Here is a 23,077-nt window from a genome sequence, read left to right on the forward strand (position 1 = left end):
TTACATCAATTTAAAAGACAGGCAGGGATTTGTCAGAAATCTCTTTAAGGCAGCCTTTACATCCTTGTTCCTCAGGCTGTAGATCATGGGGTTCAGCATGGGAATCACCAGAGTATAAAACACAGAGGCCACTTTATCAGTATCCATAGAATGGTTAGTTTGAGGCTGCGCATACATGAATATCATCGTCCCATAGAAGACAGACACCGCCATCATATGTGACACACACGTGGAAAAGGCCTTTTTCCTTCCTTCTGATGAACGTATTTTAAGAATGGACAAAACAATGTTGAAATAAGATACAAGAACTACAATTATGGAAAACACCAGATTTGTAGCTGCAGATATGAACACAAATGTTTCTGGAAAGGAAGTATCAGAGCAGGACAATGCTAGCAGAGGGGCAATATCACAATAAAAATGATTGATGATATTGCAAGAGCAGTAAGTCACAGAGAATACAGAAGATGAGGCCACAACAGCTGTGGAAAAGCTATAGAGGTATGTGAGGGAAACTAGCAGAAAGCAGACCTGTCGAGACACCACCGCCATGTAGAGCAGGGGGTTACAAATGGCCACATAGCGGTCATAGGCCATCACTGCTAACATGAGCACCTCAGCTACAATGAAAACCAAGAACCCTCCTAGCTGAATGGCACATTCATAGTAGGAGGTGGTGTGTTTCTTTCCTAAGAAGTTGATCAGCATTTTAGGAGCAATGACAGTTGAATTGCCAAGATTGATGATGGCCAAGTGCCTGAGGAAGAAATACATGGGGGCCTGAAGTCGAGAGTCCACACTGGTGAGGGTGATGATGCTTAGGTTGCCTGTCACGGTCAGTCCATAGATGACCAGGAAGACAAAGAAGAGTGGGATCTGGAGGTCTGGACGTTCTGAGACTCCTGTGAGAATAAACTCAGTGACTCGGGTGAAATTTCCATTAGCCATGTAAGAGTTTGGAAAGTCATCTGGGAAAGAAAGGAGAAGTGGTCAGTTTTTAAAATTAAATTACAATTTAAAAATTGTATTTTCTAAGACTGTTGTTATATGGCAAGGGTAATTCCTGGGGTAAGATTTCCTAAAATCATACTTTGAAAATATATCAGTTCCCTTGAGAAAGTGAAAGTCACTCAGTCGTGTCTGACTCTTTGTGACCCCATGGACTTTACAGTCCACGGAATTCTCCAGGTCAGAATACTGGAGTGGGTAGCCATTCCCTTCTCCAGGGGATCTTCCCAACCCAGGGATCAAACTCAGGTCTCCTGTGTTGCAGACAGATTCTTTACCATTTGAGCCACCAGGGAAACTCATTAGTTCCCTTAATTCTGCTGAAATCAAGCATGCTGATGGTTTATAACTTCCCAGGGGGTGCAGTAGTAAAGGGTCTATCTGCCAATGCAGGAGACATGGGTTCAATCCCTGGGTCAGGAAGATTCCCCTAGGGGAGGAAATGGCTACCTACTCCAGTGTTCTTACCTGGAGAGTCCCATGGACAGAGGAACCTGGTGGGCTACAGTCCATGGGGCATCAAAAAGTCGGACATGACTGAGCAACTGAGAACAAAAAGGCTGGTTATATACTCTTCTTAAATTGCAAAACTAAATGTTGAAAAGCAACCAATTAAATCACACACATTATCTTCTTCTTCTAAGTTTTTCCTTTAAAGCTCTTTATTATATTGTTTGGCAATTTCCATAATACTTTGGCATCCTAAGCAACCCCTCCTTCCTTAGGTCAAGCTGTCATTAACACTCTCATGGACTTCTCATCTTCATATTACCATTTTCTCAGATTTGTTAAGCAAATAAGAGTCATTTTTTATCAATCAAATATATTATCTGAGATATCTTCTGAAATAATTGAAAAAAAACCTTGTTCTCATATTCAGTGCATCCCACACTCAGGTCTGTATCACTTGTCTAGTCATATCATTTCACCAGACATACTCTCAACCCTAGTCCCTCTGTTTCCCTATTGATATTCAAAAGTATCAGTTGAACTAAAATAAGCAATCTAGAAAATAAACATTTTTTCACCTCAGATTTTATTTTCCCTTTAAAACACTACAGAGGTTCTGACTTATCAAACCAGGAATCTATTCTGATCCATGGAGTAGAGCTGAGAAGGACAGACAATGCTGGAGATTGCTGAGCCAGATCTATTCCTTTTTTTCAGATGGTGCTGTCTGCTGTTTCTCTACTGAGTCCCACTCTGCTTTCAGCCTCCTTTCTCATGCACAGATTAGTAGAACCAGGGGTAACACGGCCTGCTATCATGGGTTTTCTTATAGAAAGATAGACAAAATTGGATTAAGCAATGGAATTCAGATTTGTAGCATCAGTTTTACCACTTTGAAGTCTTCAGTTCTGCTGAGAATCATTCTTGTGTTTATTAAAGGTCTCTTCATTTTCAGTGTCAGTTATTACATCCTTCTAAATTTCCATATTCTTGTACCTTGCCCATTCTTCTTTTAAATTTAAATCTTTTAAAACGTGGTTAGAATACATAACTTGAAATCTTCCCCATTAAGAGATTTATGGCTGAACATACAGTATTGTTAATTACAGGCACAGGTACAGCAGATCTCTAGATCTTATTCATCTCATGTAACTGAAACTTTATACTTGTCGATTAGCAACTCTCTATATGGTCCAGCTTACAACTTCTGGATATTTATCAAAAGGAATTATTATCAGCATGTTTATGAGAAAGTGAAACCCTGCCCATTCTGCTAATTTGGGAAATGATATCTCTGGTCATTTTCTAATATCCTGATGAAACATTTTATATGCTTTCACTTTGAGCTAACCATTAGAGGAGAGCCCATGGGACTGTAGACCACCAGGCTCCTCCATCCATAGGGTTTTCCAGGCAAGAATACTGGATTGGGTTGCCATTTCCTTCTCTAGGGGATCTTTCTGGACAAGGTATCAAATATAAGTCTCCTGCACTGGCAGGGGGACTCTTTACCACTGACCCACCAGGAAAGACCTGTGTTGGCCATATTTATAGAAAAAAAAATATTACATGAGCCAGATATTAAAAAATATTTATTATTTATTTGAAATTTAAATTCAATTGAGCATCCTATATTTTATCTGGAAACCTTAACTTTACTAATTCTAATAGATTAATTTGTTGATGATTTTCAGGCATTCCTAACCCTTTCTGAACTTGCAATATCCAAATGCCACTTTCAATTTTCACAAATCAAATGAATACATGACTTCTAATCAATTCATAGGCTTTAATGTCCTAAAACTACCATCATCTTCCAGGGAAACCAGTTAACAAAAGACATAATGAAATTTTTGTGATGTAAAGAATAAACTGTCAGTGACTGTAAGAGAGTCCATAGTTGGAACCAAGAATTAAAGGAAATTATAAACACTGTGGTGTTAATCAATATCTACAATTCCTATTTGCTCACCTTTAATGAAGAATTCAATTTTCTGCTCCCAAATTACTCTGACCTGTCTTTGGGTAGGGGCAATTTATACTTTCCCTCTCTCCTTGTGATATTCCTTGAGGAAGTAGCATGAATTTATTCAGATGATTCTGCCCAAATTATATGAGAGTTTTTTTTTTTTTTTAATTGCCTTTAATGGCTTCAAATTACCTAGGATATCCTGCATATTCTCTAGTGAAAAAATTGTAAGGAGCAATGTAAGGAAAGGAAGAAAACAGTACAAATTATCGGTACAGTTCCATGGAGACCTACACGACATAAAGGTACTTACTTCAAGACAATTATTACAACAACAATGAAAAAGATGGATATGCTTTCTCACAGTAAAACTGCAACTGTTCCAGAAGTCATGATAAAATGGTAAACAAATCATCATCATTGGATAAGAGTTTTAAAAGTGTAATTTATAAGTGGAAATTGGGATGAAATAATCTCATTGTGAGTTTAGTTTTCATTTATTTGGTGACCAATGATATTGGACACTTGTCAGTTACTTGCTGGTCATTCATATATATATATATATACATTTTAAGTGTCTAAATTTTGTCCATTTCAATCAATCTTTTATTTATTTTTTTTCACTTTTTATAAGTGTGTTAGATGAAACTGCTTTTGGAGATTTTTTTCTAGAAGTTTTCTTACTTCTTAATTTATCCCATTTTGAGGGAAAATTGTTTTACAGAGTTGTGTTGTTTTCTGCAATATAACAGTGCAAATCAGCCATAATTATACATTTATCACACCCCACTTAAGTCTCCCTCCCCTCTCCCTACTCACCCCTCTAGGTCATGACAGAGTGCCCGTCTGGGTCCCGGTGTTATATAGCAACTTCTCACCAGCTATCTGTTGTACATATGGTGGTGCATTTATGTCAGCGCTACTTTCTCCATTCATCCTGTTCTCTCGTTCCTCCACTGTATCCACAAGTCCAATCTCTATGTCTGAGTTTCCATTCCTTTTCCACAAATAGGCTCATCAATACCATTTTTTATAAGATTATATATGTGTGTGTGTGTGTGTGTGTGTGTGTGTTAATACACAATATTTGTTTTTTTCTCTTTATGACTTACTTTGCTCTATTTAACAGATTTTAATTTCACCCACCTTCCTAGAATTGACTCAAATTCATTTTGTGTGTGTGTGTCTGAGTAATATTACATTGGATATTTGTACCACATTTTCTTTATCCATTCATCTGTCAATGGACATCTAAGTTGCTTCAATGTCCTAGCTTTTGCACATATTGCTGCTACAAACATTGGGGTACATGTGACTTTTCCAATTATGGTTTCCTCGGGGTGTATGCCCAGTAGTGGGCTCACTGGGTCGTGTGGTGGTTTTATGACTAGTTTTTTAAGGAGTCTCTGTACTGTTCTCCATAGTGGCTTCTCAATTTACATTCCCACCAACGGTGCAAAAGGTTTCCCTTTTCTCCCACATCCTCTCCAGCATTTATTGTTTGTAGATTTTTTTGATGGCCATTCTGACCTGTGTGAGGTGATACCTCATTGTGGTTTTGATTTGCATTTCTCTAGCAATTAGCAATGCTAACCATTTTTTCATGTGTTTATTAGCGATCTATATGTCTTTGGAGAAATGTCTTTTTAAGTCTTCTGCCCTTTTTGGGGTTCAGGACAAAATCAGAAATGTAGACCAATGGGATAATATAGAAAGTCCAGAGATAAACCTGCATGCCTATGGACACTTTATCTTTGACAAAGGAGGCAATAATATACAATGGGGAAAAGATAGTTTCTTCAATCTGTGGTGCTGAGAAAACTGGACAGTTAAGTGTAAAAGAATGAAATTAGAAGAGTTCCTAACACAATATACAAAGATGAACTCAAAGTGAATTTAAAAACCTAAATGTAAAAGACCAGAAACTACAAAATTCTGGAAGGAAATTTATACAGAACACTCTGACATAAGTCACAGCAAGGTCCTCTTTGGCCCACCTCCTAGAGGAATGGAAATAAAAACAAAAACAGACAAATGGAACCTAATTAAATTTTAAAAGTTTTGCACAGCAAGGAAAACAGTAAAAAAGATTAAAAGACAACTTCAGAATGGGAGAAAATAGTTGCAAGTGAAACAGCTGACAAAGGGTTCATCTCCAAAATATATAAGCAGCTAGTATAGTTCAATATCAGGAAAGCAAACAACCTAATCAAGAAAATGAGCAGAAGATTTAAACAGATATTTGTCCAAAGAAGACATCCAGATGGCCAATAAACACTCAGAGGTTTTATTATTTTGATGTCTCTGTTTAGTTTTTTGGCTCAAGATCCTGCAGTGATACAAACAAAGCAGAATTGTGTACCAGTAGGGAAGGCAGAAAACTCTCTCCCCTCTGACAACTTCTCATGTACAGAACAGATTGGGATGCAGGAGACGAAGTGGTTAGGAGAGGCCATAAAGCTGATAAAGCCCCTTCTCAAGGTACATAGAATAACACTCAAGACTGAGAAGGGAGAGGGAAAACTTGGAACCATTCTGTTATCACTGCAAGGACTGTGCTGTATTAGAGAACTTTGGAGTCTAACCTGGAAATTGTGATATGATCCTGTGACAATATCTAACTAAATATTGCTATATTCTTCTTAAAAGGGCAGATTTTATTTGTTCTTTTAGTTGCTTATTTTTGCAGGAAATTAACAAAATTTGTGTCAAAGTGCAAACTCTGCCTCAGGGATGGTTATATAAATGTTCATTGACATAGTTTTGTCTGGGGGTACTTCAACCTTTCCCCCACCTACATAGCTCAGGTTTCAGTTGGACGGAACCCTAGACATTCAGTGAATTTTCTCATCAGAGTTTGACAGAACTGTGATGTGTTTCAATCCTGTGTGAGGGGAGTGTTCATCATCCAGACCCCCAGCCATTTCTCATTCCCTGGAGGCTGTTCTTGGCCTGGCCTTATGGAACCTCACCTTAATAGCACGGTTTAGAAGTCACTGGACCTCTCAAGCAGCATTCAGACTGCTGTGCACTCACTGTGTCTGCTTACCTGTCTCCACTCCAGTTCCCAGCTCCACATATTCCAGGCACCTCGGCCCTTCCTGGTCTGACCTGGTGTCTTCATCGTTACCTGACTATTGTGGTCTCCATGTGCCCACCGTCATCCCATGTGAAGGACTGTTAACTGTACCCCTTTACTCACATCACAGTCCTGTGCTGTCAATCATAAGATACCTGAAAACATTAATTGTCTGTGCGTCCTCTTTGTTCTCCAATTTTATGGTTATATTAAATATAGTTGCTTCTGCCTCTTTCTACCCCTATCTTGCCCCTTTTCCCTTCCCTCTCCCCATAGGTAATCACTAGTCTGATCTTTATACCTGTGAATCGGTTTCTATTTTGTTATATTCACTAGCTTTATTTTTCCAAATATGTAGTGTACAACTACAGGTAAAACTAAAAGATATACCCATTTGAATCCAGACTTCCAAAGGATACCAAGGAGAGATAAAGGGTTCCTCAGTGATCAGTGAAAAGAAATAGAGGAAAACAATAGAATGGGAAAGACTAGCGATCTCTTCAAGAAAATTAGAGATACCAAGGGAATATTTCATGCAAAGATGGGCTCAATAAAAGACAGAAATGGTAGGGACCTAACAGAAGCAGAAGATATTAAGAAGAGATGGCAAGAATATCCAGAAGAACTGTACAAAAAAGATCTTCATGACCCAGATAATCATGATGGTGTGATCACTCACCTAGAGCAGATATCCTGGAAGGTGAAGTCATGTGAGCCTTAGGAAGCATCACTATGAACAAAGCTAGTGGATGTGATAGAATTCCAGTTGAGCTATTTCAAATCCTAAATGATGATGCTGTGAAAGTGCTGAACTTAACATGCCAGCAAATTTGGAAAACTCAGCAGTGGCCACAGGACTGGAAAAGGTCAGTTTTCATTACAATCCCAAAGAAAGACAATGCCAAAGAATGTTTAAACTACTGCACAGTTGCACTCATTTCACATGCTAGCAAAGTAATGCTCAAAGTTCTCCAAGCCAGGCTTCAACAGTACATGAACCATGAACTTCAAGATGTTAAAGCTGGATTCAGAAAAGGCAGGGGTACCAGAGATCAAATTGCCAACATCTGTTGGATCATCAAAAAAGCAAGAGAGTTCCAGAAAACTCTACTTCTGCTTTATTGACTATGCCAAACCTTTAACTGTGTGGATCCCAACAAACTGTAAAATTCTTCAAGAGATGGGAAAACCAGACCACCTTACCTGCCTCCTGAGAAATCTGTGTGCAGGTCAAGAAGAAATGGACATGGAACAACAGACTAGTTCCTAATCAGAATGGAGTGAACCTCCAGGCTGGATGAAGCACAAGCTGGAGTCAAGATTGCTGGGAGAAATATCAGTACCCTCAGATATGCAGATGACACCACACCTATGGCAGAAAGTGAAGAACTAAAGAGCCTCTTGATGAAAGTGAAAGAGGAGAATGAAAAAGTTAGCTTAAAATTTAACTTTCAGAAAACAAAGATCATGGCATCCAGTCCCATCACTTCATGACAAATAGATGGAGAAACAATGGAAACAATGAGAGACTAATTTTCTGGGCTCCAAAATCACCACAGTTGGTGACTGCAGCCATAAAATTAAAAGACATTTGCTCCTTGGAAGAAAGGCTATGAGCCAACTAGAGAGCATACCAAAAACAGAGACATTCTTTACCAACAAAGGTCCATCTAGTCAAAGCTATGATTTTTCCAGTAGTCATCTATGGATGTGAGAGTTGTACCATAAAGAAAGCTGAGCACTGAAGAATTGGTGCTTTTGAACTGTGGTGTTGGAGAAGACTCTTGAGAGTCCCTTGAACAGCAAGGAGATCCTAAAAGAAATAGGTCCTGAATATTCATTGGAAGGACTGATGCTGAAGCTGAAACTCCAATACTTTGACCACCTCATGCGAAGAGTTGACTCATTGGAAAAGACCCTGATGCTGAGAAAGATTGAAGGTGGAAAGAGAAGGGGATGACAGAGGATGAGGTTGTCGAATGGCATCACCAACTCAATGGACAGGAGTTTCAGTAAACTCTGGGAGTTGGTAATGGACAGGGAACAACATGTTGCAGTCCATGGGGTGGTAGAGTCCGACATGACTAAGTGACTGAACTTAACTGAACTCCTAAAACCTATATAAAATTGTAAATCAACAACACTTCATGAAAAAGCAAGCATATCCAAATGTCCCTTATTTTCCTGATTTCACTTCCCCTCAATTGGTTTTCATTCCTTCCAAAACATAAACCTTTGATATTTGGACATAAAACCCATTGTATATTGCTTTAAAAATAAATGGTGGATTATATTTGAAAGCCTTCATTTAAATGTGAATATTTACAATCTTATATATGAATATTTTCATAATCCCAACCCCATTCAACTTTTCTTAAAATATGGGTTTAGTGATCTTTAGCTGGTGATTCTGATTTTATACGTCTGAGATAGACTCTGGTCACACCTCTATCCATACAGAGTCAGAGAACAGATTTTAGTGTAAGCTCGCTGATCAAAAACTATCAGAAAACATAACAGAATTTGTTTGGAAAACAGATTGTTTTTGTAGTGGTATAAAGAACTCTGAAAAAGATTGTTCATTGAATGTCCATTGTCTCACAATAAAGTCCATGTATTACTTTGAGTAACGAGATGAAAAACCTTAATGGAATCCATTAAGTTCATGAATAAAATGAGAGCATATTCAAAAGTTGACTATGCTTTCATGTTAATATCAAAATTGCATGCTTATAATAAATTCAAAACAAAGTATATTAATTTGAATAAAAGTATCAATCATATTTTGTTTAGCATTCATAATACAAATTCATTTCTACCATATATCTTTCAATCAAACAATATTAAGACAGAGAAGGGAGTTTTATTTTAAAGATAATTGGTATAACTTTATTAAAAAGTGTAAAAATTAGTTTAGCCATCTCTAATTACAATTCTTCAAGATGTATTTATCTACTATGCCCATATATACCCAGGGTAAAAAGAAAAGGACCACCAAACAATAAGAAAGATCAACTTGCTTCTTTCATTTATAGATATTGCTCTGTTCAAGTTTAATTATTTCTTAACATATCTCTCCTGACTCCTGGAAACATTTCTTTTGATCTAGATAACTGAGCACTTAGCAAAGTTAGTGAATATGCTTCATTTCTATATTTATCTCAGAATTCCAGGAATCTCCATTTATTTTTTAAATCACCATTTCCTAGAAAGAGAATCCTATTTAATTTACAGGATTAGTTGAGAACCTACAAATCACTCATCTAATCTCAGCTTTCTACAACCAATGGCAGCCTATCTTCGTTTATCTATAGAGTTTTAAAGCTAGAATGATTTAAAGAACAGCATGTATTTCTAATAAACATCTTCAGTGCAGCTTTCACGTCATTGTTCCTCAGGCTGTAGATCATGGGGTTCAGCATGGCAATCACCAGTGTATAGAACACTGAAGCCATTTTATCAGCACCCATAGAATGGTTAGTCTGAGGCTGCAAATACATAAAAAGTAGAGTTCCATAGAAGACTGAGACTGCTGTCATATGTGAAGCACATGTGGAGAAGGCTTTTTTCCTTCCTTCTGATGAACGTATCTTTAGAATGGATAGAACAATGTTGAAATAAGATGCTACAACGGTAATTATGGAAAACATCAAATTTGTAGATGCAGACATAAATATTACTGCTTCTGGAACTGAAGTATCAGAGCAAGACAATGCTAACAGAGGGATGGTATCACAGTAAAAATGATTGATTATGTTGGAAGAGCAATAAGTCATAGAGAATACAGAAAATGAAGTCACGATTGATGTGCAAAAGCTATAGAGGTATGTGAGGGAAACCAGCAGAAGGCAGATCCTCCGAGACACCACCGCCATGTACAGCAGGGGGTTACAAATGGCCACATAGCGGTCATAGGCCATCACAGCTAACATGAGCACTCAGCTACAATGAAAACCAAGAACACTCCTAGCTGAATGGCACATTCATAGTAGGAGGTGGTGTGTTGCTTTCCTAAGAAGTTGATCAGCATTTTAGGAGCAATAACAGTTGAATTGCCAAGATTGCTGATGGCCAAGTGCCTGAGGAAGAAATACATGGGGGTCTGAAGTCGAGAGTCCACACTGGTGAGGGTGATGATGCTTAGGTTGCCTGTCACAGTCAGTCCATAGATGACCAGGAAGACAAAGAAGAGTGGGATCTGGAGGTCTGGACGTTCTGAGACTCCTGTGAGAATAAACTCAGTGACTCGGGTGAAATTTCCATGAGCCATGTAAGAGTTTGGATAGTCATCTGTTTGAAGAAAAAAAGAAGTAATCACAAACTTTATGAAACTATTTTCCAGGACTGTTATTAGATGACAAAAGCAATCCTTTGATGAGATTTCCTATTCATTTCAGTTATTAAACTCAAAGTTCTAGGTCTAGTAAACCAATTTTGCAATCATTTACTGAAGAGAAGAAACGGGTATGGCAAATTAAACAGATGATCCAGTGTAATGTATATTTTGAGAATTTATTTTCTTGTAATCTTATTAAATTATGACTGTTTTAGTAGCTTAAAAATTAGAACAGAGATTCCAATCTGATGCCTCTTGAACAGAGTGTGAGGAAGATATGACGAATTGCAAGTTCCCTAATAATTCAAGATTTCCCAGGTGGCTTAATGGTAAAGAATCTGCCTGCCAATGCAGGATACGCAAGAGACAGAGGTTCTATCCCTGGGTTGGGAAGATCCCTGGGAATAGGAAATGGCAACCTGTTCCAAGATTCTTGCCAGGAAAATTCCATGGACAGAAGACCCTGGTGGGCGACAGTCCTGGTGGGGGTCACAGAGTCAGACATGACTAAGTGACTAAGCACACAAATAATTTGTCATCTATTCTTAATTTCTTAATCTGAGATTTCTTGCTTTTTCTTAAGAATAGATAATTTAGCCAATACTCTACCCCTTTTCATTTACACTGTCTTTCTATAGCTTCTATTTGGTGTATATTGAACTTGCAATTTTGACTATTTCTGTTAACCTCTTTGCTCACTTTTCACTTTATTACAAAAAAAAAAAAAAAAAAAAAAATGGAGACGTGTTCTCAGATCCATTCTTTACATCAACTATTCTCTTTTCAGCTTTAAAAATTTTTTTCTCCTTGAAAATGTTTTCCTCCCTATCTAGCTCTTTTCCTTCTTGCCCACAATTGCGTCAGCAATTCCTCATATTATTTCAATGTGCTTTTATTTTTAACCATTATTTTTTATTTATACAATTTCATAATGTTATTTTTTGAATTATGTAATACTTCTGAACTCAATTTTAGTTCATCACTTTACTGATATTTTATCAGATTTTTGATATTTTTTCTTCAGTGCAATAATAATCAACATTCTTTTATAGAACTTCTATGGTAATTTCATTACATATATTTTCTAAAGGATCTACATGAGACTATAATACAACTGAATGTTTTGCTAGAGATATTTGAAAGGTGATATTTGACCTCACTAAGTTGAGCTTTTTCTCAATAACAATTGATATCTAGCTGGGGGCACCTGACACAAAGAAGTCTGTTCATAGTCTCTGATCTGACGACTTGGAGAGAATTTGTAGAGGGTCAAAGCTACATGATCAATTAACATAAGATTTACCTTTTAGCAACAATTAACATATATATATGTATATATACATATGCAATATATTACTAATAATTAATAAAGTAGCAGGAGGAAACTTTTGTAGATGGTGAATATGTTTATGGCATAGATTGTGGTGACGATTTCACTGATACACACATATCTCCAATCTCATCAAGTTGCATACATTAAACATGTAGAGTTTTTTGCATGTCAATCATAATTCAATAAAGTGTTTTTTAAATCTATATATGATAAATATGTGACTTTATTTTTTTTAATATGTGACTTTAAAAAGACCAGAACTGTTGACATTTTCTCTTCTAAACAAAATCAAAACAAAAACTCTACAGTAAGAAAAAAAAAAAGTTGCGACAATGAAAAAGAATCAAAGATATAAGACCAAGATTATTTCTAATATTGTTGAATATTTTATACTAGTTTATTTCTGACACCAAACATTCTCTTTGGTTCCTTGAATCATTTTCTTATTTAATTACCATGTATTTGTTGATTTTCTACTTTTGTCAGAAAATAGCCAAGCTTCAGTTGAATTACTTGTCCCTTACCTCATGGACATTCTATTCCAATAATAAGGAAGAGAGAAAGGGCTGGTAACAAAATATATAAACAAGAAAACTGTAGAATATATTCATTTTAATAAGAAGAAGTAACAAAATATACATTAGGATAACCTGAGAGAATTATTTCACACAAGATGTCAAGAGAAGACCTTTTCGAAACATGACATTTGAACTAAAACTAAACGATGAGGAGGAACCAACTTTTGAATGAATCACCGGAAGAACATTCCAGGATTCCAATTTCTTGAAGATGTTGTTTTGGGGTAGAAAATAACTATTTTTTTTTCCTGTCTGTTTTTATAGCAAAACTTAATGGAGCCAGTGCGACTAAATAATAATGAGGAAAAGGGGACAGTAGAATCATATAATATAGGTCACAGTAAATAGTTGGATTTTATTTTAAGTGAATTCTAAGGCATTGATAAGTTTGAAGGTAGTTAGGGAACTTGGCCGGTTTTAAACTTTAAAAAGATAACTCTTGCTGTTATGAAAATAATTACATAATTGAAAGGAGTTAGAAATCATGAGTAAAAATTTAAAAGTGAGTAAGCAGTTGCTATAGGATTCCTGGTGGAAGACAATGCGCCAAAGTAGAGAAATGGAAATAGAAGATGGTACATTAACAGCTGAGAGCAGAAACAAGAAAGTATCAGCAACGTAATTCATTGTGTGTGCTCTGTGAGAAAGAGATGAGGGAATGACACTGAGATTAGGGACAAAAAATACTTTTGCAATTTTTTTGTGACTGGATCAAATATGGTTTTTCAAATATTTGGGGTTATGATTTAAGATGGAGTGATGAAAGTGATATTATGAACTTATTAAACTTTAGGTGTTTATGAGACACTTAAATATTAATTTAGGCATGCTACTATGTAAGTCTGGAGCATATGTGGTAAGTTAGACTTGCAGATATTTAGGAAATGAGCCCTAATGATCATATGATATTTTTTCATCTATTTCAAGATTTTTTCATCTGCTTCAAGTTTTTTTACTTTAATTGTAGCATAACTTCCCAGTAGGTTTCTCAATCTTCCTGCATCCTTTTCCACTGAGGACAACCCTCTCTTTTAAGATTCTAGCTTTTCTTTTGTCCTGTAACACTGCACTACAGGATCTTCTTTCTGTGTTTCTCATGCCTCTTATTTTTCTGAAGAAAAAAATGTTTTTATTGAAGTATAGTTGATTTGGACTTCCCAGGTGGCAGAGCGGTAAAGAATTTGCCTACCAATGTGGGAAACTTGTATTTGATCTCTGGATTGGGGAGATCCCCTGGAGTAGGAAATGGCAACCCACTCCAGTTTTTTTGTGTGGAAAATTCCATGGACCTTGTCTGTTTTTTAAATTTTGATTTCATGTGATAAAATATGTAATATGAGATCTACCCCATTAAATAATTAATGAACAAACAGTACAGTATTGTAAATTATAGTTAAATGCTATAGAGTAGATCTCTAGATTTTATTCACCTTCCTTAACTGAAACTTTATATACCTGTGGACTAGCAACTCCCTGTATGGTCCAACTTCCAACTTCTGGGCATTTATTGAAAATAATTTCAATCAGGATATTAAAGAGGTGGTGATACCCTGCCAAGTTTTATTTTATTTTATTTTTAGGAAAAGATATGTCTGCTTATAAATGCAGGTTCTATTCCTGCAGGGTCAGAAAGATACCCTGGAGGAGGAAATAACAACCCACTCCAGTCTTCTGGCCTGGAAAATCCCATGGGAGCTACAGTTCATGGGGTCCCAAAGAGTCGGACACAACTGAGCATGTATGTGTGCATGAAAGCAGACAAGACACAAAGTGGACGCAAAGGGATGACGGCGTTTTGAATCTTCAGAATTGCTGATGGCAGTTAGGAATTATTTGGGGTTAAAGTCGTTCTCCAAAACTCTTAAAAAATCATCCTGTATTTACCAGGCTACTTGCTCAATTTGTAAAATATTTTCTAAAAAAAAAATAGAAAAAGAAAAAAATGGCCTATGTTGTTAGCAACTGGTAGAGAAAACAAATGAATAAAAATCTTCAAATTTATGCATAGGAGTTGATTCTTATATATAACATGCATATCTTTAAATTAAATTATTTTCAATTTATAAAATAGTTCATGGGTGACACATATTTTAAAATATTCTTTTTAAAATATTGAATTGGGTACATTAATAAAAAAGCCAAATGCTGCATGAGGCTAAATACTAAAAAGTATTTGTTATTGACCTGAAATTTAAATGTAGCTGAATATCCTGTATTTTATCTGCAAATTCTTACCTTACTGGATTCTAATAGTTAGATTGGTGATGATCTGTGTACTCCTTCTGCACTTGCAATATCGAAATGCAGCTTTCAACTTTCACAAGTCAGATAGATATAGGACATGTAGTCAATTCATGGGATTTTAATGCCTTAAATACCATACTATTTCAGGGAAACCAGTTAAAAAAGGAAATAATGAAATTCCTATGACATAAAGAATGATCTGTCAGTGACCATAAAATTGTCTTTAGTCAGAATCTAAGAATTAAGGTGAATTACCAACATTAGGTGATAATCAAAATCAACAGCAATGTTTATCTACTCACATTTAAAGAATAATTGCACTTTCTGCTCTCAAGTTTCTCTGACTTTTCTCAGAGTTAGGAGAATTTATGCTTTTCTTTTCTCTTTCTAATGTTCCTTGAGGAAGTAGCATGGTATTTATTGAGATATTTTTGTTTAAATCATCTGAGAGATTAAAAAATTGTCTGTAGTTTCTGCTAATTATCCAAGATATTCTGCATATTCCCTAGTGAAAAAGTGTAAGGGGCAGTTTAAGGAAAGGAAGAAAACAACAAAAATGATCTGTACAGTTCCATGGAGACCTACAGCCATTTTTACGTGTTCATTCATTTACACAGGCTCAATGATTATAGTAACAGTGAAAATGTTACTGTATTTGGGCTTTAACTCAGCAAAACTGTAACAGTTCCAAAAGTCATTATATAATTGAAAATGAATCATCATCATCATTGCATGACATTTTTTGAATTTATAATTCCAGTAAAAAAATATGTAGTTGGCACTGAGGTGAAAATATATCATTTAACATACATGAGAAAAATATGGACTATAACAATATACAGAGGAAAACCAAGCTCAGATAAACTATGTAATTTGACCAAAGCCATGATGAAATTAAAGCCTTATATTTAAGTGAGTGGTATACATACCCTGACCTTTAATATGAAAAATCCATAACAATTATTGAAATGCAGTGTGTGTTTAAACTATAGTGCTTCCTGAGCTGAGACACCAACATTCTTGGATAATGTTCAGTACAACCTCATGGAAGGTAAAATTTAATATAAGACAGTACATGCTCTCTCACAACATTTTACCTATACCCTCATCCTTATGTATTAGAATTGAGGAAAAATCATAAACAGTTAAAGATGGATCTAAATTGCATAGATGGGTAAGTTTTGGAAAATGTGTCATTTGTTCCTGTTATGGCCATGCTTTCCGGGAAACAAACTCACTCAGAAGGGCAATGCAGATAGTGGAGTGCAGTTTATTACACCGGCGGGCCCAAGGCAGAGTCTCCTCTTAGCCAAGGGCCCCAACCAGCATTTGTGAAAATCTTTTATACCCCATGTGTACGTGTCCAAACCCACCAGCCCAAATCCCTTGAGGCTTACAAAGGAAGGGTAAATACAATCACAATAACCCCATCATTCATGTGTTATGTGTTCAAACAGTTAATAATCAATAAGCCTGTGGTTACATTCTGATAGATACTGTCCAGAGGCAGGGGTGATTAGTGTCTGTTTTCTCTTAGGCAATGAGTAACCTGGATGTGATCGTCAAGATTCCCCTGCCCAGAGGGGGTCTTATCCTTCCATTGTCATTCCCACAGGCGCTAAGCACAGAGTTCAGAGTCCATTGGAGAGGCGGCCTCGCACGATCAGCAGGCCTGAGATGGAGTCCAGGCCCTATGAATTCCTTCTTCATTCCTAATACCTAAATCAAGATATAGAGTATTTCCAGCACCACAGAAACTTCTCCAATGCTTTATAACCCCTCCACCTGAGAGGGTAACAGGCAGGAAGGCCAGGGGTCTCCAAATGGAGGAAAGAGGCTGCAAGTGCCAGACATTTTTATCTCTCTTAAGCGGCAGGAAGAAACAAGCCAGCGACATTTTTTCTTCTCTATACAAATTTAAAAGGAGGTTTCTCTTAAAATGCTGTGTTGCCGTGACATCTGGTTTCACCTGAAGCTAACTACTCTCAAACCTTGAGTTAACCAATACATTTCTTTTTCTTATGGAAATGTTGTCTTAAGCCATGTTAATGTACCCCATACTCTATCTTCAAGTTGGTTCCGCCAAATGGCCCAACCTACTTACTCAGGTATTGTTCCCCTAATCTATGTAAATGAAACTATTTGCTGGTATTCTGCCCTTCTACAAGATTCAGGTCAATCGTTTTATGGCCAGGGATGGATTATCTGGTGCCATTCTGAGCTTTAAGACATTCCTTTCTTTTCCGTAACAGACTGTGAGTGACTCTATACCACAGAGCTGAAGACTAGGAGGGGGTACTCTTTTGCCCCCTTCTGATGCCTATGTCAGAAGCTTCCTCTATCTCCTTTATACTTTAATAAAACTTTATTACACAAAAGCTCTGAGCGATCCAGCCTTGTCTCTGGCCCCGGATTGAATTCGTCTTCTCTCCTCCAGAGGCCAAGAATCCATCGTCTTATCTTTCAGCAACAACCTTTCACACCCTTCACCCCTCCTGGAATGATGGAAACTTCCCTCATTTAACTCCACGAACATTCTCCCAACTCTAGCAATACCACTTTGTTTTCTATCCCTAAACTTATTATCCTGTTTTCGAATTCCATGTAAGTGGAATCACACAATAAATAATCTCAGTCTGGTATCTTTCACTCAGCATAGTGCTTTTGAAATTTACCCATGCGTGATTTTATAACTATATGACATCCCACTGCATGTGTGTACCACAGCTCTTCAAATATTGATGGATATTGTGTTTGTGATGTGCTGTTAAAATGTCTGGTATAAACAGTCCTATGTAAATGAATATGTGAGTATATATACATTACTTTCTCTTAGTTAGGGGTCTTAGAATAACTAGGACGTAGGTCACTGTATAATTAACTTTACAAGAAACTTCAAGATAACCAAACTTACTGTAGTATTTTACATTGGCAAAAGCCGTGAATGGGAATTTCATTCTCACCATGTTCTTGCCAATATTTGACGTAAAAATTAATACACACACATATATAAATGGACATTGGGATAAGATAATCTTATCCCCTGGTGGCTCAGACAGTAAAGAATCTGCCTGCAATGTGGGAGATCTGGGTTCAATCCAAGGAGCAAGCATATTTTAATTTCATGGCTGCAGTCACTATCTGCAGTGATTTTGGAGCCCAGAAAAATAAAGTCAGCCACTGTTTCCACTGTTTCCCCATCTATTTGCCATGAAGTGATGGGACCGGATGCCATGATCTTAGTTTTCTGAATGTTGAGCTTTAAGCTAACTTTTTCACTCTCCTTTTTCACTTTCATCAAGAGATTCTTTAGTTCCTCTTCACTTTCCGCCATAAGGGTGGTGCCATCTGCATATCTGATAGTACTGATATTTCTCCCAGCGATCTTGATTCCAGCTTGTGCTTCATCCAGCCCAGCATTTCTCACGGTGTGCTCTGCATGTAAGTTAAATAAGTAGGGTGCCAATATAAAGCCTTGCAGTACTCCTTTCCCTATTTGGAACCAGTCTGTGTTCAAATCTACATCTTATGTTGTCTAAATTTTACCTGTTGACATTTAATTTTTACTTGATTTTTTGAATGTTTCCACACACTAGATAAAACAATTTTTGCATATTTTCTCCCTGATGTTTTATATTTTGATATTTCTGTTTCGTTCTGTGACCCAATATCTTATTGTATTACCAAAGAGATTTTTGCTATCACTAGGGAGAGCAAAGGAGAAGGCAATGGCAACCCACTCCAGTACTCTTGCCTGGAAAATCCCATGGACAGAGGGGACTGGTAGGCTGCAGTCCATGGGGTCGTGAAGAGTTGGACATGACTGAGTGACTTCACTTTCACTTTTCACTTTCATGCATTGGAGAAGGAAAGGGCAACCCACTCCAGTGTTCTTGCCTGGAGAATCCCAGGGACGGGGGAGCCTGGTGGGCTGCCTGTCTATAGGATTTCACAGAGTCGGACACGACTAAAGTGACTTAGCAGCAGGGAGAACAAAAAGCCAGAAAAAGTTCATAAGCACAAAACAGATTGGAACCCAGGAGATGAAGTGGGTAGAAGAGGACATGAAGTTGAAAAAGTCCCAAACCAAGGTACAGACTAACACTCTGAAGGTCTGAAGGCTGAGAAGGGAGCAGGAGAACTGAGAGCCGCTCTCTGCTGTCACTTCAAGGGTTACTCTAATTTTCTTGTATTGACTATATTGGTTTGTTGGGAACTTCGAATCTGTCTCGAGTATGGTTATATTGTGCTGTGAAGACATGTGAATATTGTTATCTTCTTCTTAAGAGGGTTGATTTATTTGTTCGTTTTTAACTAGAGCAGGAAATTAACAAGGTTTTTGGCAAACTACAGTCTGTCTCATGGGTGATTTCATAAATATTAGTTCTTTTTTTTTTTGGTCTGGGACAACTGAAATCTTCCAGTAACCAACATGGCTCAGTAGAATAAATGAACTTGGCTCAGGATAAGTGAACTGGACAGCTTTTACAAAGAATAAGGATCTCATTTTCATAGATTGTTTCCTTTCTGCAATTCATTGCCAACATTTCTGAGACTATTGTCTCAAATTCTGACTTTTTGTTCTTTAGATCAGAAAAAACTAAGTTATTTTTAATATTTCTATTTGAATGATGCAGACTAGAGCCTTGCCTCAAAATAAATAAAATGGGAAAAACACCCATTCCGTTAGCTTCTAATGCTGTTCAGAATCTCCTCCACACAATGTGCCTTTCTTAACCATCTCCTCATTTACCTTAGAGTTAAAAATTACATCAGCTTAAAAGAAGAGCATGAATTTATCAGAAATCTCTTTAAGGCAGCCTTCACGTCCTTGTTCCTCAGGCTGTAGATCATGGGGTTCAGCATGGGAATCACCAGTGTATAGAACACTGAAGCCATTTTATCAGCACCCATAGAATGGTAAGTCTGAGGCTGCAAATACATAAAAAGTAGAGTTCCATAGAAGACAGACACTGCCGTCATATGTGAAGCACATGTGGAGAAGGCTCTTTTCCTTCCTTCTGATGAACGTATCCTTAGAATGGACAGAACAATGTTGAAATAAGATGCTACAACGGTAATTATGGAAAACACCAAATTTGTAGATGCAGATACAAATACTACTGTTTCTGGAAAGGAAGTATCAGAGCAAGACAATGCTATCAGAGGGACGATATCACAGTAAAAATGATTGATTATGTTGGAAGAGCAATAAGTCATAGAGAATACAGAAAATGAAGCCACAATAGCTGTGGAAAAGCTATAGAGGTATGTTAGGAAAACTAGCAGAAAGCAGATCCTCCAAGACACCACCACCATGTAGAGCAAGGGGTTACAAATGGCCACATAGCGGTCATAGGCCATCACAGCTAAAATGAAAATTTCAGCTACAATGAAAACCAAGAACCCTCCTAGCTGAATGGCACACTCATAGAAAGAGGTGGTGTGTTTCTTTACTAAGAAGTTGATCAGCATTTTAGGAGCAATGACAGTTGAATTGCCAAGATTGATGATGGCCAAGTGCCTGAGGAAGAAATACATGGGGGTCTGAAGTCGAGGGTCCACACTGGTGAGGGTGATGATGCTTAGGTTGCCTGTCACGGTCAGTCCGTAGATGACCAGGAAGACAAAGAAGAGTGGGATCTGGAGGTCTGGACGTTCTGAGACTCCTGTGAGAATAAACTCAGTGACTCGGGTGAAATTTCCATTAGCCATGTATGAGTTTGGAGAGTCATCTGTTTGAGCAAGAAAGGAGAAATGGTTAAAGTTTTTAAAAATTGTATTTCCTAGGATTGCCAGTAGATGGCACAGGCAATGCCTAGGGTGAGATTTCCAAGAATCATGCTTCCAAATTATACCAGCTCCTCTAATTCTGCTGAAATTTAATGTGTTGCTGGCTACATACACTTTTTAAATGACAAAAAAAAAAAAAAAATTAATTGAACCACTTTAAATCAGTAATATTATATCCATCCTCTAAATTTCTCTTTCAAAATTCCACGTTTTATTATTTACCAGTTTCAATAATACTTTGCCATTCTACACACTCCTACTTCCTTAGGTCAAGCTTTCATTAACACTGTCATTGATGACTATATCATTTTGATCTCCATGTCTTTGGCTGATAGACAAATAACAGTCTCTAATACTTTTTTAGTAGTCAAATTTGTAATCTGTGATATATTTTTTAGAATAATTGAAAAAAAAAAAAAGATTTAGCCTCATATTCAATGCATTCCACATTCAGGTCTGCATCACCTTTCTACTTTAACGTCACCTCACTCAGCATACACTCAGCCCAACATTTTTTTTTTTCTTCCTCTTGCCCTCTGTGTCCCTGCTGATATTCAAAATTACCAGTTGAACTAACAACAACCTAAAAAATAAACATTTCTTCCTAGGTTCTATTTTCTTATTAAGATACTACAGAGTTTCTGTCCTGCTAAACCAAGAAACTAGTCTGATCCAAAAATGGGTTTAAGGATGGAAGGCAATACTGCACTTTGTGGAGCCAGTTCTATTGCTTTTTCCTAGATGACATTGTCTGCTGTTTCTCTACTGTGTCCCATTCAGGTTTCAGGCCCTTTCCTCTCTCACAGAGAAGAACCAAGTGTTGCCTGATCTGCTTTCATGGGTTTTCTTGTAGAATGTGAGACACGCTGAATTAGGCAAAGGAATTCAAACATCTGCTACCAATCACCATTTTGAAGTCTTCAGTTCTGCTAAGGATTAGTCTAACATTTATTGAGTGTATCTTCACTTTTGGTGTCTTTTATTATTTTCTTTTAAATTTCCAGATTATTTTACCCTACCCATTCATATTTTCTCCTTAAGAATATATAACATGAGATCTGTTCCATTAAAAGATTTATGGTTGAATAGACTAGCATTCTTAATTATAGGCACAATGCTGCTCCTCTCTAGAACTTATTCATCTTCCATTACTGAAATTTGATATCTGTTGATTAGCAGTTCTTCATATGGTCCAACTTACAACTTCTGGGTACTTATCAAAAAGAATTGCTATAAGGATCTTAAAGAGATAGTGATACTCTGCCCATTCTTCTTATTTTGCAAAGGATATCTTTGGTCACTTTTGACCATTCTGATGCAACATTTATATGCTTCTATTTAGGGCCAACCATTAGAGCACACAGGATACAAAAAGTATGCAAAGATGTAACTGATATTTCAATCTTCGGACCTGGTGATAACAGTTAGGAACTACTTGAGGTCCATGGCTTTCTCCTTAACTCTTAAAAAAGTATTCTATGCATTTACTAGTTTACTCAATCAGTTAGTAAAGTCTTACCTGAAAACAACAACAACAACAAAACCAAGTAGCAAGCAACCGTTAGGGAAAACAAACAACTAAAAATTCTCCAAGTTCATGTGTGGGAATTGATTCTCATATAGAAGAATATCCTTATATTAAGATTATTTTCAGTTTATAAAATGTTTCATGGGTAATACCTATCTTAAAGTATTTTTTCAAATATTGCATTGGATATATTTATAGAAAATTCAAATATTATATGAGACAGGCACTAAAAAGTATTTGTCATTGATCTGAAATTTAAATGCAACTGAACATCTTATATTTTATCTGGACATTCTAACCTTACTGGATTTTAATAGATTAGATTTCTCATGCTTTTTTCAGATATATCTAACTCCCTCTGCACTTATAATACCCAAATCTAACTTTCAGCTTTCATAAATAAAATAGATATATGACATCTAGTCGGTTCATAGGTAATGCCCTGACACTACCACAGTATTCCAGGGAAACAAGTTAACAACAACAAAAAATAATAATAATGGAATTTTTGTGGTTAAAGAATATCTGTCAGTGTCCATAAAAGTGTTCATAGTCAGAATCTAAGAAACAAAGGAAATTACCAATGTCAAGGTGATAATCAAAATCAACAATTTCTGTCTACTCACGTTAATGAAAAATTGGATTTTCTCTTTTCATATTTCTCTGACTTTGCTTTGAGTAGAGAGAATTTATGCTTTTCCTCTCTCTTTGTGATGTTTCCTGAGGAAGTATCAATAGCATGTGACTTATTCAAATGAT

The 23,077-nt window shown here is 36.7% G+C and overlaps 2 protein-coding genes and 1 pseudogene across 2 annotated transcripts; all 3 read right to left on the reverse strand.

Annotated features, from left to right (window-relative positions):
* On the reverse strand, positions 1-948 carry LOC122700191 (olfactory receptor 8J3-like). Its single transcript, XM_043912894.1, has one exon. The coding sequence runs from the start codon at positions 946-948 to the stop codon at positions 1-3; it is 948 nt and encodes a 315-aa protein (XP_043768829.1).
* Positions 949-9,814: 8,866 nt separating this feature from the next.
* Positions 9,815-10,776, reverse strand: LOC122703142 (annotated as a pseudogene).
* Positions 10,777-19,764: 8,988 nt separating this feature from the next.
* LOC122700183 (olfactory receptor 8J3-like) lies at positions 19,765-20,712 on the reverse strand. Its single transcript, XM_043912883.1, has one exon. It carries the CDS (start codon positions 20,710-20,712, stop codon positions 19,765-19,767), a length of 948 nt encoding a protein of 315 aa, XP_043768818.1.
* Between the last annotated feature and the right edge of the window lie 2,365 nt (positions 20,713-23,077).

Source organism: Cervus elaphus, chromosome 1 (assembly GCF_910594005.1).
Source record: "Cervus elaphus chromosome 1, mCerEla1.1, whole genome shotgun sequence".
NCBI lineage: Eukaryota > Metazoa > Chordata > Mammalia > Artiodactyla > Cervidae > Cervus > Cervus elaphus.

Coding starts and splice junctions, on each gene's coding strand:
- LOC122700183 (XM_043912883.1), bottom strand. CDS start 20,712: ATGGCTAATGGAAATTTCACCCGAGTCACTGAGTTTATTCTCACAGGA.
- LOC122700191 (XM_043912894.1), bottom strand. CDS start 948: ATGGCTAATGGAAATTTCACCCGAGTCACTGAGTTTATTCTCACAGGA.